The sequence below is a fragment of the Mobula hypostoma genome, chromosome 3 (assembly GCF_963921235.1).
Source record: "Mobula hypostoma chromosome 3, sMobHyp1.1, whole genome shotgun sequence".
NCBI lineage: Eukaryota > Metazoa > Chordata > Chondrichthyes > Myliobatiformes > Myliobatidae > Mobula > Mobula hypostoma.
The window spans coordinates 29,151,693-29,169,420 of NC_086099.1; the positions used below are offsets into that span (position 1 = coordinate 29,151,693).

General features: G+C 41.9%; 1 protein-coding gene across 2 annotated transcripts in view; it reads left to right on the forward strand.

Annotated features, from left to right (window-relative positions):
- The window catches only part of LOC134343909 (myosin-IIIb), a 182,234-nt gene that overhangs the window by 100,443 nt on the left and 64,063 nt on the right, over positions 1-17,728 (forward strand). For both annotated transcript variants that reach the window (XM_063042818.1, XM_063042819.1), the window contains exons 8-13: positions 2,553-2,678; positions 6,488-6,596; positions 11,703-11,822; positions 12,253-12,353; positions 14,974-15,060; positions 15,146-15,211. In XM_063042818.1, the coding sequence (XP_062898888.1) occupies positions 2,553-2,678; positions 6,488-6,596; positions 11,703-11,822; positions 12,253-12,353; positions 14,974-15,060; positions 15,146-15,211 (609 nt within the window). The remainder of the gene's footprint in view (positions 1-2,552; positions 2,679-6,487; positions 6,597-11,702; positions 11,823-12,252; positions 12,354-14,973; positions 15,061-15,145; positions 15,212-17,728) is intronic.

Here is a 17,728-nt window from a genome sequence, read left to right on the forward strand (position 1 = left end):
GTTTCGAGAGGCTCGTCATGAGGCGCATCAAGATCCTGCTGCCCCCCTTACTGGACCCTCTGCGGTTCATGTACCGTCCCAACCGTTCAACAGACGACACCATTGCCATCACCCTCCACCTAGCCTTAACCCACCTGGACAAAAAAGACATGTACATTCGAATGCTGTTGATAGACTTCAGTTCAGCATTCAACACAATCATTCCTCAGAAACTGGTTAGAAAGCTAAGCCTACTGGGCCTGGACACCTCCCTCTGCAGCTGGATCCTAGACTTCCTGACTGGGAGACCTCAGTCAGTCCGGATTGGAAGCAGCATCTCCAACACCATCACACTGAGCACGGGGGACCCCAGGGCTGTGTGCTCAGTCCACTGCTGTTCACTCTGCTGACCCACGACTGTGCTGCAACACACAGCTCAAACCACATCATCAAGTTCGCCAATGAAATGACCGTGGTGGGTCTCATCAGCAAGAACGATGAGTCAGCATACAGAGAGGAGGTGCAGAGGTTAACGGACTGGTGCACAGCCAAAAACCTGTCTCTGAATGTGAACAAAACAAAAGAGATGGTTGATGACTTCAGGAGGACATGGAGTGACCACTCTCCACTGAACATCGACGACTCCTCCATAGAGATCGTTAAGAGCACCAAATTTCCTGATGTTCACCTGGCAGAGAATCTCACTTGGTCCCTCAACACCAGCTCCATAGCAAAGAAAGCCCAGCAGTGTCTCTACTTCCTGCGAAGGCTGAGAAAAGTCCATCTCCCACCCCCCATCCTCACCACATTCTACAGAGGTTGTATTGAGAGCATCCCGAGCAGCTGCATCACTGCCTGGTTCGGAAATTGCACTATCTCGGATCGCAAGACCCTGCAGTGAATAGTGAGGTCAGCTGAGAAGATCATCGGAGTCTCTCTTCCCGCCATTACAGACATTTACACCACACGCTGCATCCGTAAAGCAAACAGTATTGTGAAGGACTCCACACACCCCTCATACAAACTCTTCTCCCTCCTGCTAGGCAAAAAGCACCGAAGCATTCAGGCTCTCATGACCAGACTATGTAACAGTTTCTTCCCCCAAGCCATCAGACTCCTCAATGCCCAGAGCCTGGACTGACACCAACCTACTGCCCTCTACTGTGCCTATTGTCTTGTTTATCATTTATTGTAATGCCTGCACTGTTTTGTGCACTTTATGCAGTCCTGGGTAGGTCTGTAGTCTAGTGTAGTTTAGTGTTGTTTTATGTAGTTCAGTGTAGTTTTTGTATTGTTCATGTAGCACCATGGTCCTGAAAAACATTGTCTTGTTTTTACTGCCCACTGTACCAGCAGTTATGGTCGAAATGACAATAAAAAGTGACTTGACTTGAGAAACTTATGGAAGGCTACCTAAAACGTTTGACCCAAGTTAAACAATTTAAAGGCAATGCTACCAAATACTAACAAAGTATATGTAAACTTCTGACCCACTGGGAAAGTGATGAAAGAAGTAAAAGCTGAATTAAATCATTCTCTCTACTATTATTCTGACATTTCACATTCTTAAAATAAAGTAGTAATCCTAACTGACCTAAGACAGGGAATGTTTTCTAGGATTAAATGTCAGGAATTGTGAAAAACTGAGTTCAAATGTATTTGGCTAAGGTATATGTAAACTTCTGACTTCAACTGTATGTCACCATATACCACCCTTGGATTCATTTTCTTGCAGGCATTCACAGTGACCAGACCAAAACACAATAGAATCAAAGAAAAATTGCACACAACAAATATGGACAAACAACCAATGTGGAAAGGATAAAATGCTATGCAAATACCTGGTTGTATGGGACCTAAGGCTCCAATACCTCCTTCCTAAAGGCACAAGTGAGAAGAGAGTATGGCCTTGGATGGTGGGGGTCCTTGAAGATGAACACTGCTTTCCAGTGATAGCGCTCCTTCTAGTGTGTTCCGTGGTGGGCATAGGTCTGATTTGCCTTAGGCTTCATCTCCTCTTCTGTGCTTGTTCCCCATAGACCTCAAGGCCTTGATCTTTCTAAATTGTATCTTTATCTTTAAATACCCTCATTATCAATCTCCTCATTCCAACTTTATCAAAAAAAATACTATTGATTTCTGTCTTAAATTTTGACAGTGACTGAGTTTCCACATGCCTCCAGGTTAGAATTCCAAAGGATCACTATGCTCTGGGTGAAATAATTGCTTCTCATCTCTGTCCTGAGTGCTGATGCTATACATTGAGACTCTGACTCCTGGCCAGGGAAGTATCTAGACCCGACTGGAGTATCTCCCAGCTCCCCCCGAATACCAATGCATCCAATCTTACACCATTTAAAAGATATTCAGCCTTTCTATTTTTACTACAAAAGTCTATGACTACATATTTTCCAGGTGCTGAAAGCATAATGATCTGTAACAAAGCTTATTCGTTAATTGGACCATTTAACGCTGTATTGTATTTTGGCAGCAGAATGTGCTAATCGTGAATTGAAACTAACAAGAATCCTTCTTAAAATACTATCCAATTCATATTTTGCCTTTATCTACAGGAGCAGGTAGACATGATGACAATATTAGCAGGAATCCTGTCGCTAGGCAATATCCTTTTCGAACCTCAAGACACTGGAATCCTTAAAGTGACAGATCAGTCTAAGGGATGGCTAAAAGCTGCAGCGGTATGTATACCTTCAATATGTACCTCAAATAAACGAACAAACCTGAAAGTATGTGAAGTTCTCTCCAGTAAAAAGCTGTTTTGTTTTTTTCTCATGACTAAAGAATCATTGAAATGTACAAGGGTGTTTTGTTTCTATAACTATTTGTATATAATCACAGCGCCTGTTTCTCAGAAATTGGTCAGATTACTTATTGAAATCAAACTCCTTCATCCTGTAATATCTTTATAAGTGCATTGAGACTCAGCAAATATATATCCAAAAATATACTGGGTTACTTTGCAAAGTAGAATATTTTAGCTACACAGGTGTTGAAACGTTAAGTAGACTCGCCTTGTGTCAGTCTGATCGAATCAGGATTACTTTATGAACACCCAAATGGATGCAAAGAGAATGTGGTGTGGAATTAAAATCCTACCTCCTGCAGACAGAGTGAAGGTGCACGACTTTGGGTCTCAATGATGTAGAGGAGGCCACACCAGGAGCACTGAATACAGTAGATGACCGCGACAGACCTGCAGTTCAAGTGTTGCCTCACCTGGAAGGAATGATTGGAGTGCTGAATGGTGGTGAGGGAGGAGGTGATTGGGCAACAATTCACCTCCCCCATCGCCAACAATGTACTACTTGTGCCGGGGGTTTGCAAGGATAAGTGCCTGGAGGGAGATCAGTGGAGAGGGACGAACAGACAAGGAAATCACAGAGAGAGCAATCCCTGCAGATGCTCTCGTCTCCAACTCTGGTTCCAATGGCCCCTGGCTCCCCCAGACTGCAGATCCCAACGTCTCCAACTCTTATTCCAATGGCCCTAGGTGCCTCCAGACCTCAGCTCTTGAGTCTTTGGGCTGTATGTCTCAAGATTGTTGTATCTTGGTTTATTGATGGTTGCTGCCATCTCCACAACTTCATCGTTGTTACTGAGCTTCCTTTGTTCCCATCTTGAAACTGTGCAGGAACAGGGGAAACAGGAGGAACAGCAAAAGAAGCTGGAAGGGAAAAAGAGTTTGGACTGGCACTTCCAGAAGTTAACATTAGTTTATCAAAGAGTGTTTCACATGTCATATACTTCCTCCCCCTTTGCTCTTCTCTTAGAGTCACACTATCTTTTCCACCATCCAGATACAAGTCTAGGCCCTGCTTTACTCCGAGATGAAAACCAAAACCAACTACACAACAGCAGGGGTGGAAGTCTTAAAAATGATAACACAGCAAGTCAGGCAGCATAAGCGGGGAGAGAAAGAGTTAGAGTTCAGTGATGTTCCTGCTGGATACCCAGCTGGATTCCACATGCTGTGGTAAACCCTAATGCCATGTGATTGTCGATAACTGGATGTCATGTTTCCAGGCTGCACGTGCTGATGACAGATAATGCTTGCCCATCCAGATGATTACCCAGGATACTTTGTGGTGTTGCTTCGAGATTCAAGAGGTTCTACAGATGCTGGAAATCTGGAGCGACACACACAAAATGCTATATCTAAGGAGGGAAATAAACAGTCAATTCTGGTCCTGACGAAGGGTCTCGGCCTGAAACGTAGACTGCGCCTCTTCCTATAGATGCTGCTTGGCCTGCTGCGTTCACCAGCAACTTTGATGTGTGTTGGTTGAGTCAATTCTGGTGAAGTTTCTCGGCCCAAAACATTGTCTGTTCATTTCCCTTCATAAATGGTGCTGAGTTCCTCCAGCATTTTGTGTGTGTTGCTTTTGGTGATATTTCACCATTGTTTTTATGGGATAGGGCATGACCACAGAATCTCCCCATTTTCAGTAAGTAATCAGATGGCAAGAATCACCATAGGCTTCTGTACAGGCTAACTGGGAATTGAGGTTTTTTTTTAAATAGGAAAGAAGTTGGTTTCACCCTCTACAGAATGTATTAATCTCTTTCCCTATCCCCACACCACTACCTGCCCTTCCTGGTCACAACCACGATGTCAAACCTTAGAACTCACTTGCTTCCACGGATCTCCAGAGATCACAGCCCTGCAGTTCCCAGTGACAGGATCTCCCTCAGGACTTGGTGAGACTTGGCCACCCGATCCAGGTGAGCCCCAAAAAAATAGAGCAGAGCAGGGGAACCAGGTTCACTGGCAGGCAGTTCAGTGACCACCAAGAGTTAATCTCACCATCTGGTGGGTAAGTTGCATACCCTGGTAACTTCAAGTTGAACAATATATTTGTTGTCTGATTAGGCATAGCAGGCAATTTTCATTTGCGACTACTATTAGGTTATAGCAAAAAAAGCTTTAATATTCAATATTTCACCAATAAGTGTCAGATTTGGGATTACGTTTTTATAGAATTGGCACAATTGCCTTCTCTTCTGTTCATCTGCCCATCACCTCCCTCTGCTTCCCCTCCTCCATCCCTTTCCTCCACCGTCCTCTCGTATTAGATTCCCTCCTCCACCTATCACCTCCTGGATTCTCTCTTCACGCCCCTCCCCCACTCACCCATCTTTCCCCCTTACCTGGTCTCGCCTATCCCCAGCAAGCTTGCACTACTCCCGTCCTCCACAATCTTATTCTAGCTTCTGGCCCCTTCTCTGCCGGCCTGGATGAAGGGTTTCAGGCTGAAATGTTGACTGTTCATTCCCCACCATAGATACTCCTGACTTGCTGAGTTCCTCCCATGTTTTGGTTTCTGGAATCGACAGAATTTTTCGTACAAAAGGCCATGTTTGCTTTACAGTTTCTCTATCTCCTTCCTTGTCATCATCGTTTTGATGGTCATTGGCTGGGAAAGTGCACAGCATTGAAGAAAAGAGCTGCATGCTATTGATGAATCAGTGCACTTCATATGTATTTGCACCTTGCAAAGACAACAAACATCAGGCACTCGTAATGGAAGTTCAGTGACCTTAAAAAATATTACACCAAAGTCAAACAAATTAACATCAGTGAATGAACACAAAGTAAATACAGAGGCTTCATGAGATTGAATAAATGTGTTGTTTTCTCTGGAGCGGTCAGGGCTGAGGGGAGGTTTGAAAAAGGCTTGTAAGATATTGTGAAGTATAGGAAGAGTAGACCGCCGGTATCTTTTGCCCAGGGATTTGAAATGCCTAAACCTAGAGGGCATCATTTAAGGTGAGAGGGGGCAAGTTGAAAGGAGATGTGCGGGCAAGTGTTTTTTTGACACATCGTTGTGGGTACCTGGGATGCTCTGGCAGGGGTAGTGATGGAGGCAAATTGGATAGAGGCATTCCTGAGGCTCTTGGGCACATAGGCATATGACCTTGTGTGGGCAAAACAAAATCGATCAGCTTAGTTGGACATTTGATTACTAATTTAGTTTGGCACAACACTGTAGGCAGAAGAGCCTGTGCTGTCAGCCTGTACCTGTTCTACGTACAGTGCCTTAAATGTAGCAAATGAAAGTTGGAATGGGATTGGGTGTTGATCCATTCAGGGTCACAAATGAGGTAATTAAGTCTTCAAAGTGGGATGGATGGAATTTATAAGGTATTACAACTGTGTTTTAAAAGAAAGCTAGACAAGAGAAATGGAGGAATAGTAGAGTCTAGTGTTACCAGAGCACCTTGAGAGTTGGAACATTTGAACAATGGCCACTTTGTGGCACCATTCAAGTGCTGCTCCCAACAGAGAGATAATGCAGGTAACCCTCTCAACGTTATAACTCCTATAGAAATGTTTATATAATATTAGTAATTTAAAAAGCAGAGCTGGAAGAAATATAATTATTCTAAATTAAATGTGAATGTGACTGCTGAGACTCTATTGCTGACTTGGAAGTGCTCTATTTGCTTCGGTGCCCTGAATTATACTAATTAATGTTAATTTCAATAGGGTCAGTTTGGTGTCGAACAAGACGAACTTTTAAAATGTTTGATCTGTACAATGGCAGTCACTCGAGGAGAGTCCATTCAACGATACCACACCAAACAGCAAGCGGAAGGTAGAGGCAATTTATTCAAATCTAGTAGTAATTGACAGGCTTATACTTGGCATCTTGGGGTCCAATTAGCCTGGAATAGACAAATACAAAATATAGTAGATACTGTGTAGATATTATGTAATAAGTACTGGAAATACTCAGCAGATCGGTAGCATCTGTCGAGTATCATTGAAACCAAATTTCTGAATAAATTTATTGCCTAGCAGCTGCTACCTGCTCAATTCATTGATCAGTGTGAAATGTGAGCCCTTTAAGAAATGATAGGTTCACCTCTGATGGGTTTCATTATCTGTTTTTGAGTTGGGTTAACGAATCTAAGCTAAGTTAGTTGAAGCTACTTGGGATAGGGAGATGGGGAAAAAGTGAACTAGGATTTTCAGTTTCTAGTGTTATTTGGCCACACTTTATGGTCAATCAGTATTCACTGTGGAAAACTTACACCCTACTTGTGACCACTGGTTCCAATCTTAGGCAATTAGCCTTCTAGTGTTTACTCTTGGATGAGTTTGTTGTAATAAGTGATTCACATCTTGAACGTTTTTTTTAAATAAAAATCATTACTGGGTTCAATCACAAACAAGAGAAAAATCTGCAAATGCTGGAAGAACTCAGCAGGCCAGGCAGCATCTAGGAAAAGAGTACAGTTGACGTTTCGGGCCAAAACCATTCAGCCCAAAACATCGACTGTACTCTTTTCCCAGATGCTGCCTAGCCTGCTAAGTTCCTCCAGCATTTGTGTGTATAACAGGGCTCAAGATAGGAATGTGTTTAAGCACATACGTAACAACATTTGGTGTTCATTGGGTCCAGAAGAAATTGTTCACTTCATTGGAAATTTCACTGCAGAATTTAAAATCCACAATGTTCTTTCATTGCCATTTATCAAAGTTGCCTGTAACTTCTGCATCAATCTGAATTTATCTGGTACTTCAGCAGAGAAAGCATTTCCATTTTGTTTCATGGATGTGCACAAAATAAAATTCATATTGAGTCAAAGATGGATAGAATAAGTAGTAGTTGACCGGAAACGTAGTCAGTAGTATATTCAGTCATACAGAAATACAGCACAGAAACTGGCCCTTCAGCCCATCTAGCCCATGCTGAAAACCAGTTAAACTCAGTGCTCCCATTGACCTTCACTGGGTACATAACCTTTCATATCCCTACTATTCATGTACCTATCAAAGCTTCTCTTAAACATTGAGATCGAGCTTACATGGACCACTTGTACTGGCAGCTCATTCCACACTCTCACGACCCTCTTGAGTGAAGAAGTTTCCCTCATGTTCCCCTTAATCTTCTCACCTTTCACCCTTAACTGAAGATCTCTGGTTGTAGTCCCACCCAACCAGAGTGGGAAAAGCCTGCTTTCATTTACCGTATCTATACCCCTTATAATTTTGTATACCTCTATCAAATCTCCTCTCAATCTTCTACATTCTAAAGAATACAGTTATAAACTGTTTAATCTTTCCTATTATTCAAATCCTCCAAACCTCATAAAATCCTTGTAAATTTTCTCTGTACTCTTTCAACCTTGTTTACATCTCTCCTGTAGGTAGGTGACCTAAGCTGCACACAAAAACAAAGAGCTGGTTGTGGACTACAGGAGGAATGGAGACAGATTAACCCCTATTGACATCAATGGATCTGGGGCTGAGAGGGTGAACAGCTTTAAGTTCCTCAGCATTAACATCACCAAGGATCTCACATGCTACTATAGAGTTGTTAGGATTTGGGGGCCCATACCAAACTTCTTCAACTATCTGAGGTAGAAGAGGTGCTGTGTGGTGAAAAAGGCACAACGGCACCTCTTTCATCTCAGACAGTTGAAAAAATGTGGTATGGGACCCCAAATGGAGCATGATTGAGAGCATCCTGACTGGCTGCATCACTGCCTGGTATGGGAACTGTACTTCCCTCAATCGCAGGACTCTGCAGAGAGTGGTGCGTACAGCCCAGCGCATCTGTAGGTGTGAACTTCCCACTATTCAGGACACTTACAAAGACAGGTTTGTAAAAAGGGCCTGAAGGATCATTGGGGACCCAAGTCACCCCAACCACAAACTGTTCCAGCTGCTACCATCCGGGAAATGGTACCGCAGCATAAAAGCCAGGACCAACAGGCCATCAGACTGCTTAATTCCCGCTGACACAACTGTATTTCTATGTTATATTGACTATTCTGTTGTGCATACTATTTATTACAAATTGCTATACATTGCACATTGCACATTTAGACAGAGACGTAACATAAAGATTTTTACTCCTCATGTATGTGAAGGATGTAAGAAATAAAATCAATTCAATACAATTCACAATATGCCAACTTAGGCCTCACCAATGTCTTAAAGACTTTCAACATAACATCACAGTTCTGTACTCAATTAATTGATTTATGAAGGCCAATGTGCCAAAAGCTTTCTTCACGACCTTATCTACCTGGGACATCACTTTCAGCAAATTATATACCTGTACTCCCAGGCATCTTTGTTCCACTGCACTCCTCAGCACCCTACTGTTAGCTGTGTAAGACCCACCCTAGTTGGTCCTACCAAAATGCAAAACCTTGCACTTATCTGCATTAAATTCCATCTGCCATTTTTCAGCCCATTTTTCCAGCTGACGCCTATTCTTCTGCAAGCCTTCCTCACTGTCCACTACACCCCCAATCTTGGTGTCATCTGCAAATATTCTGATCCAATTAACCGCGTTATCATCCAGATCGTTGATATAGATGACAAATAAAAAGAGACCTAGCACCTATCCCTGCAGCACACCACGAGTTACAGGCCTCCATTCAGAGAGGTAACCTGCTACGAATGCTCGCTGGCTTCTCCCACAAGGACAATGTCTAACCTAATTTACTACCTCATCCTGAATGCTGAGCGACTGAACCTTCTTGATCAGCCTCCCATGCGGGACCTTGTCAAACGCCTTATTAAAGTCTGTGTAGACAACATCCACTGCCTTGCCTTTATCCACTTTCCTAGTAACTTCCTCAAAAAACCCTAAAAGCTGGATTAGATGTGACCTACCATATATGAAGCCATGCTGACTATCTTTAATCAGTCTTCACCTACCTAAATACTTATATACCTGACGATACCTTCCAATAACTTTTCCACAGCTGAGGAAGGACTCAACGGCCTATAATTTCCTGGTTTCTGGTCAGTGCCTTTTTAAAACAGCAGATCAACATTGACTATCCTCCAATCCTCTGGTACCTCACCTGTCACTAAGGATGTTTTAAATATCTCTTCTAGAGCCTCTGCAATTTCTGCACTTGCCTCCTGTAGGGTCCAAGGGACCACTTTATCAATCCCTGGGGATTTTGCTACCCTGATTTGCCTCAAGGTAGCAAACACCACCTCTTCTGTAATCTGTACAGGGTCCATGAAGTTGATGCCGCTTTGCCTCACTTCTATAGACTCTGTGTCTGTCTCCTGAGTAAATACAGATGCAAAGAATGCACTTAAGGTCCTTCCCCATCTGTTTTGGCTCCACACATGGATTTGAAGGAAGGTTTTATGGCAGGAGGGAGAGCTGGACAGTTAGCTGATTTCAACAGACATGAGAGGCGTTTGGCTAATGGTGCGACTGCCAACGCTGATATTAAGGAAAACGATCCACAGTGGGACAAAGTCCATGGGATGTGGAATGTCGCTGAGCTCTAAGTGAGCACCTCTGGTTGATCGTTTTCTGGCTGTTGAATCAATGACTGCACGTCTTCTGTTGCGGTAAAAACAAATCACCATTGTTACCTCCTTGATTGCTACAGGTTAGTTGCACAAGCCATTCTTTTACCATTTCAAAGTGACCAGATTCTTAATTACTTGCATTCCTGGAATGGGGAAGACAAGGAAAGACTTGATGAAGGGCAACGTTATGAGGCATATAGACATGATAGGTATTGAGAATCTTTTTCCCAGACAGGAAATTGTAAGTCTAAGGTAAGAGATGCGAGATTTAGAGGCAATCTGAGGGTGATTTATTTTTTCCACACAGTGCAGGTGGAAACTGGAGTGCACTGTCTTAAGGTGGAAGCAGATATTCTCACATTGGAAAAATAATCTAGATAAATACTTAAACAACAGGAATTCTGCAGATGCTGGAAATTCAAGCAACATACATCAAAGTTGCTGGTGAACGCAGCAGGCCAAGCAGCATCTATAGGAAAAGGCTGCTTCCTTCAGTTAGTCCTGACAAAGGGTCTCGGCCTGAAACGTCGACTGCGCCTCTTCCTATAGATGCTGCTTGGCCTGCTGCGTTCACCAGCAACTTTGATGTATGTTGCTTAGATAAATACTTAAATTGTCAAGTCATAGAAGGCTATGGAGCAGATGCAGGTAAATGGGATTACTATGTATAGTCAGCAGAAGTGATGGGCCGAAGGGCCTGATTCCATGCTCTACAACTCTATAGCCTTGTGACTCAATCTGCTGAAGCTTTACTGGCAATTAGGGAGATGCTCACCACACCACTCCCTGGCCTATTTCCAATATTTTTATCAGTAGCAACATATGAGAAAAAAAATTTAAAACAGTCATTTTTATTTTTACATTCTCCAATGTGAAAAAGAATGTTTACAGGAGTTTCCTGGGACTAATTATTAATTACAGGTTCCCTGGGGAATTGGCAATCTTATTTGGATCTTATGGTTGGAGAAGATGAAGGTGCAAGTTACCTTAAAAGGAAGCAGTTCCCCCAAAGCATAGCCATATTCTTAAAATTGTTGCAAGATGCTTGCAGTGTAGATTTAGTCATTTGTATTTTGATAGGTTTATAAAATTTTAGCATTGTAAATTAGTGTTCTTTGGGTATAATGTAATTATTTTTCCTCATTATCAACATGTTTTAGTTCATTGTGAAGTGAAGGATTTATTGAACAAAATAAACTGAGTTTGAATTTACAGAACAATATCAAAGACAAGGTGCAAGTCATAATCCACGAACTTGTAATAATGAATGATTCCATTTGCTGCATCTGATAGAAGCAGAGACTGTGGATGAATACTTGGGGATTGAAGTGTAACTCATGATTGGAGTTGAATGGGTTGCATTGGTCCCTGTGTTACCATTCTAATTTTGTGTGTATTATTATAGATGCCAGGGACTCTATTGCTAAGGTTGTATATGGCAGAGTTTTTGGGTGGATTGTCAGCAAAATCAACCAACTACTGGCTCCAAAAGATGACATGGATATTGTTCAACTGTGGGAGATAGGTATGTAACACAAGCCTTTCATGTGTTAAGCTCATACAAGTGAAGCTGTACAAATGTTGTATAGCATTGTTAGTCATCCCAGAATAACACTTATTGTCAAAGTGAGAGGAACTTGCACACTCAAGAACAAATTAAGTTGTTTATCTTTAATTAGAAATAGTTTAGAACAAGGGTTCCCAACCTGGGGGTCTACAGACCCCTCGGTTAATGGTAAGGCTCCATGGCATAAAAAAAGGTTGGGAACCCCACTCTAGAGGTTGCCATTTTGAATATTAAATATTTTGAATATGGAGAACATGGCAGTTTAATTAAGTATACATTTTTATTGTTAGTTTTGCTGTTTCCATCTATCACAAATGTCCCTTTGTATTTCAACAAATTATGCAGACGCAAACTGCACTCTTACTTTAAATCCTGGTTTTTATTTTAGGTATATTAGACATCTTTGGGTTTGAAAATTTTGCGGTTAACCGGTATGAACAGATGTGTATTAATTTGGCAAATGAACAGCTTCAGTATTTCTTCAACCATGTAAGTAAACTTGAGTTTAAGATTATGTTATTAAATTAGGTATTGGTTTTTCCATCGTTGATGGTTTTTGTCATCAACTACCATCCACTAAACTTCATTCTTACTTTGAATTTTCAGCTTTAATTGATGGCATTTGAGAAATATGTAGATATTTTCTGCTGGTTATTTACATCCGTTACTTAGAATTATGTACTCTTGTCAGGATTTGGAGTTTTAAAAAAGGAAATAATGATTTGCTGCATTATTTTGAGACAAGTGGGAATTTACGTTCTTACTTTGTTTTTATTTTTAATCAGTGAATACCAGTTCTAGAGGTTGGCCCTAACTACTTACTCCTGACATTTCTGTAACATGGCCGTCTCAGAGTTTTGCATCCATCATGAGCACTGTTTGTGTCCCCACTGAGTGGCACAGTGTGCAGGGAGTGGAGTTGCTACCTCACTGTTCCATTGCACCAGGCTCCATCCTGCCCTCTGTGAAGTTAGCATGCTCTTCCTGTGATGGTGCATGTTTCTATGGTTCTCTGGTTCCCGCGCCCCCCCCACCCCACAACTTCCTAAAGGTGTGCGGGTTGATAGGTTAATTGGATAATACAAATTACCCAAGTGTTTAGGTGAGGATTGAATTTGGGAAAAGTTGATGAGGATGTTGGAAAAACAAAATTGAACAGACGTCGCAGAGTGATCGAGCACTACCGCACAGAAACAGGCCCTTGGGCCCATTAATTCCATACCAAACTATTCTGTTTGATCCCATCAACTTGCTCCTGGATCATAGCCTTCCATACCCCTCTCATCCATATACTTATCCCAACTTCACTTCACTGTTGCAATTAAACCTACATTCACCACGTCTGCTGACAGCTTATTCCATACTTTCACCACCCTCTGAGGGAAGGAGGCTGAACATTTCACCTTTCGCCATTAATCTATGACCTCTAGTTCTAGTCTCAACCAAACTCAGCGGAAAAAGCCTACTTGCATTTACCCTATCTCTACCCCTCATAATATGTACCTCTATCAAATCTGCCCTCATTCTCCTACACTTTAGAGAATAAATTCCTAACTTATTGAACCTTCCCTTATAACTCAGGTCCTCAAGTCCCAGCAACATCCTTGTAATTTCTTTTTCCCCCAAAGAAAATTTTCTCCTTCATTCTTCCAATCTTTCCTATAAGTAGGTGACCTGAACTGTAGACAATACTCCAAATTAGACCTCTCAAACATCTGCAAATTTGCTGATCGGTCAAACAGACTGTTTCCATGCAGTCAAACTCTACTTCCTTATGGCAGTGTGCATAAAATTGAATGGACCAGCCATACGCTATGATTACAAGAAGCACTTTGAGGTGAGAAACACTTCAGTGACAGACACATTGGGGTCTTTCTAGTATCTGCAAAGCACAAGTGTTGGATGGATATTCTCCCTTTCTCTGGATGAGAAATTCGTACTACCAAGTTCAAGCCCACCCTCTTCCTGGCATGCACTCAACAATCCTAGAGACTAATTCCTTCCAGCATGAGCACACCAGGGTGACAGGACACATCATCTACAAATTATACTCAATTACATGCCCAGGCTATTCGGATGAAATCTCCCAAGCCAGTGACCCCTAATTCCAAAGAAAGGAAGAGTAGCAGGCTTCAACACCGATTTCCTGCTAACTCACACACCATCCTGAATTGGGAATGCTACGCCAAATGTCACACCATAGTTGTCAGGTCAAGTTTATTGTCATTAACTATATACATATATCTATAAACGAGACAACATTTCTTCGAACCAGGGTGTAAAGCACACAGCACACAATAACTTATGAAGTTAAGGATAAAAACTAGAGATGACTCACACACAAATAACAAACTAAAGTGCATTAATATTAAATATTGTAAGGTTTGGAACAGATTAAACAGTGACACTTTGAATACAATGCTGCAGGGAGTTCAGAAGCCTACTGGCTTAGTGGCTCTAGTAGAAGAGCTACTTAGAATCCTAGTAGCTCTAAATCCTGGAATATTGAATGCCATTGAAGGAACACCATCACTGGAATACAGTGCTGATTTAGGAGTGTGCTCATCACCACTACCGCAAACATTTAGGGATAGATGACAAATGCTGGCCTTGTTTGTCATGCCCTCATCCTGTACAACGCATAAAAAAAGATATTTACTCAGTAACTTCTACCAGCCACCATGATTTAGAAATTATGAAGCAGATGTTTGTGAGGACCTGCAATAAGTGAGCTCAGCATAAGCAGATTGCAAAAGAACATACAGCCTTAATGACCTTGACTGCTTTAGTAACCTCAGAATAGTTCCTGTCCTGTCTTCACCAATACCAAATTCACTAGTCTGCAAACGGCTACATTATTCAACCAACAAACTTCACACATTCTGCTTCAGGCTCACAGATTTTCAACTTGCGAATTATTCTCTGTAAATAATATCAGAGTCTTGTTTCCAATCTAGACCTCAATGCTTAGTCTAAACATTCAGAACAATATCTACTATAATATTGGTTTTGTTTGATTCCTTACTGATACCAGTATGTGTGTATATTTTGATTATTTTATATATCTAAACTCACAAATGAAATGGATTTCTTTTGTATTTCTCCACAGCACATATTTTTAATGCAACAGGAAGAGTACAAGCAAGAAGAGGTTGAATGGAAAACAATTTCCTTTAAAGACAATAAAGCAATCCTGGTAAACAAAAAAGTGTTTAGTTCTGCTTTGCTTTTCTTTTTTCACGTTGCTTCAGATTATTCAAGCTTAAGCTTTCTCTTCACAGGACCTGTTTTTAGCAAAACCATTAGGAATTTTTTCCCTATTGGATGAGCAAACTGCATTTCCACAGGTAAGGACCTGAAAGCAAGTGTAAACATGACTGAGGCTTATTACTAATGCTTTAAAAATGAAAATAATTATGCAGAAGTAAAATGCAACAGATCTTAAAGCACAACTGCTTAGATTTGGCAGGTAGCAGCTGTGGAGAGGGAAAATCAGAGGCAACATTGCAGGTCGGTTAGATTATGTGCAACTGAAAACATTAAACTAATTAAAAGAAAGGTACAGAAGCTGAGAGATGCAAGTACATTAATTTTGTTTTACTCTTTGTGATGCTTGCAGTTCTCACGCAGTGGTGTGATGATATATCCAATTCACATATTTTTACGTATAACACATAATGAAATGCAGTATATAAGCAACAAAGCATGTTTAGTCAAGCAATATATTTACAGGATTACTCAAATATTGAATACACATCAATGACCTTTTGCCTGAATGTTCTGATAAAGGACATTAAACTGATACGTTAAATCTCTTTGTAGTTACATACAACCTAACGTGTTGAATATTTCCAGCATTCTCTGCTTCCTCTGTAATCTAAGCTGCCCATTTACTTCAGCTTTAAGATTTGTAATTTAAAACAATACCTGCATTTGTTATGACACATAAAAACCAAAGTTCAGACACCTTTCCTTTTAGTTTTCTACTTCCAACTTTTCTTTTTGTTTGAGTCATACTGCACAGAAACAGGCTTTCCAGCTCACCATATCCACACTGCCCATCAAAAACCAATTTACACTAGTCATGTTTTCCCTCCTGCATCCCTTTTGGCTCCCCCCCCCGCCCACCCTATCCTCCAGCTACCCTCCTACTCTAGGGACAATTTACAGAAACCAGTTAACATACCAACTACTCTGCCCATCTCCCTCACATCCAGTTGCTTTGATTGTCCTGTCACTCCATGTGGTTTTATTAGGTCAACAATGCCATGGCCGTTAACATGGCTGTTAAGTTGCTGATGTTGTAGTCTGGTATTATCTATGACTGATATAATACCCATTTTGATGCTGACGTTTAATAGTTTCTGTGCTGACATTGATCTTAATATGTTATTGCTGAGATAATGGTTCAATATGTTTTATTTGATGGTGGGGGTATCCACTGTGGTAAACATGATGCATTGGTTTTTGTAAGAATAAAAACTTGCAAGAAAAAAGTTGAAAATCCTATTGAAAGAAAGTCACTTGTTGAAGAATTGTACTCAGTCAGTTTTATTATCATTGACATACGTTGTGAAATTTGTTGTTTTGCTACAGCAGTACAGTGCAATACATAAAGTATACTATAACTTGCAATAAGGAATAATAAATGTATATTGATGGCGGGTTCTTCACTTGCGAAGATCAGAAGGGAAGAAGAGTCCTCAGGAGCGCTGACACAATTGTTGGTGACTATAGAGGCCAGTTCTGGGCCTGCAGACTCTGCAGCAGTAGAGACATGGAAATAGCTGGGATGTGGGGACTTGGATAGTAGGGTCCTTTCTGTGTCTCCTCTTCAGCAGTCACTCTCCTGGATTCCTCAAAGTTCTTGGCTGCTCCGTTCATCGGTGTTCTCCAACGATCTCTGTCACAAGCCAGCCGGTGCTCCTCATTGACCTCGATATATCCCTGAGAGAGCTGCTGCTTAAGTTGGTCTTTGTACCACTCGTGTGGAGCTCTACGATCTCTCTTGCCCTGAGAGAGCTCTCCGTAGAGTACGGCTTTCGGTAACCTGGGGTTGTCCATGCGAGACACGCAGCCTGACCAGCAGAGTTGCTAGAGCAGCAAAGTGGCTTCAATGCTTGGAAGTTGAGCATTCTCTAGGACCTCATTGTTGGAGACATGATCCTGCCAGCTGATACCCATGATAGAGCGGAGGCAGCATTGATGGATGTGCTCGGGCAACCGGATTTGCTTGCAGTACAAGACCGAGGCTTCGGAGCTGTATAGCAGTGTTGTGACAATGGCAGCCCTGTACACCTGGATGTTTTCAGATGGACACAGACGGTGGTTCTTCCACACATATTTCTGGAGGTGCGCAAAGACGCTGCTAGCCCTGGCAAGTTGATTGTCAACGTCCCTTACTACCATAGTTTTGTTGGAGATGACACTGCCCAGGTAGGTGACCTGCTCAACCGTGGTGAGAGGGTGGTTGTCAATGGTGACCTGAGGAGGGTTGTAAATGCCACGAGGGGGTTTCTGATGGAGGATCATTGTTTTCTTCAGACTGACCGTAAACCCAAAAGCCCTTGCAGCCTTAGCGAACTAAGTGACTGTAGCCTGTAGCGCGTCTTCTGTGTGCGTGAGGAGAGCACAGTCATCCGCATATGGTAGCTCGGGAATGAGCTCTTGCATGGTTTCTGTTCGGGTAAAAAGACGGCGGAGGCTAAAGATATTTCTGTCAGTGCAGAACCGCTGAAAAAGATGGTGCCAAAACACAGCCGCCTTTCACACCAGTACTGATGGGGAATGGGTCAGACAGGTCACCATTGCGTTTGACCGGACCGCTTTGGCCCTCATGGAGCTGCTGCAGGATGGTGAGGAAT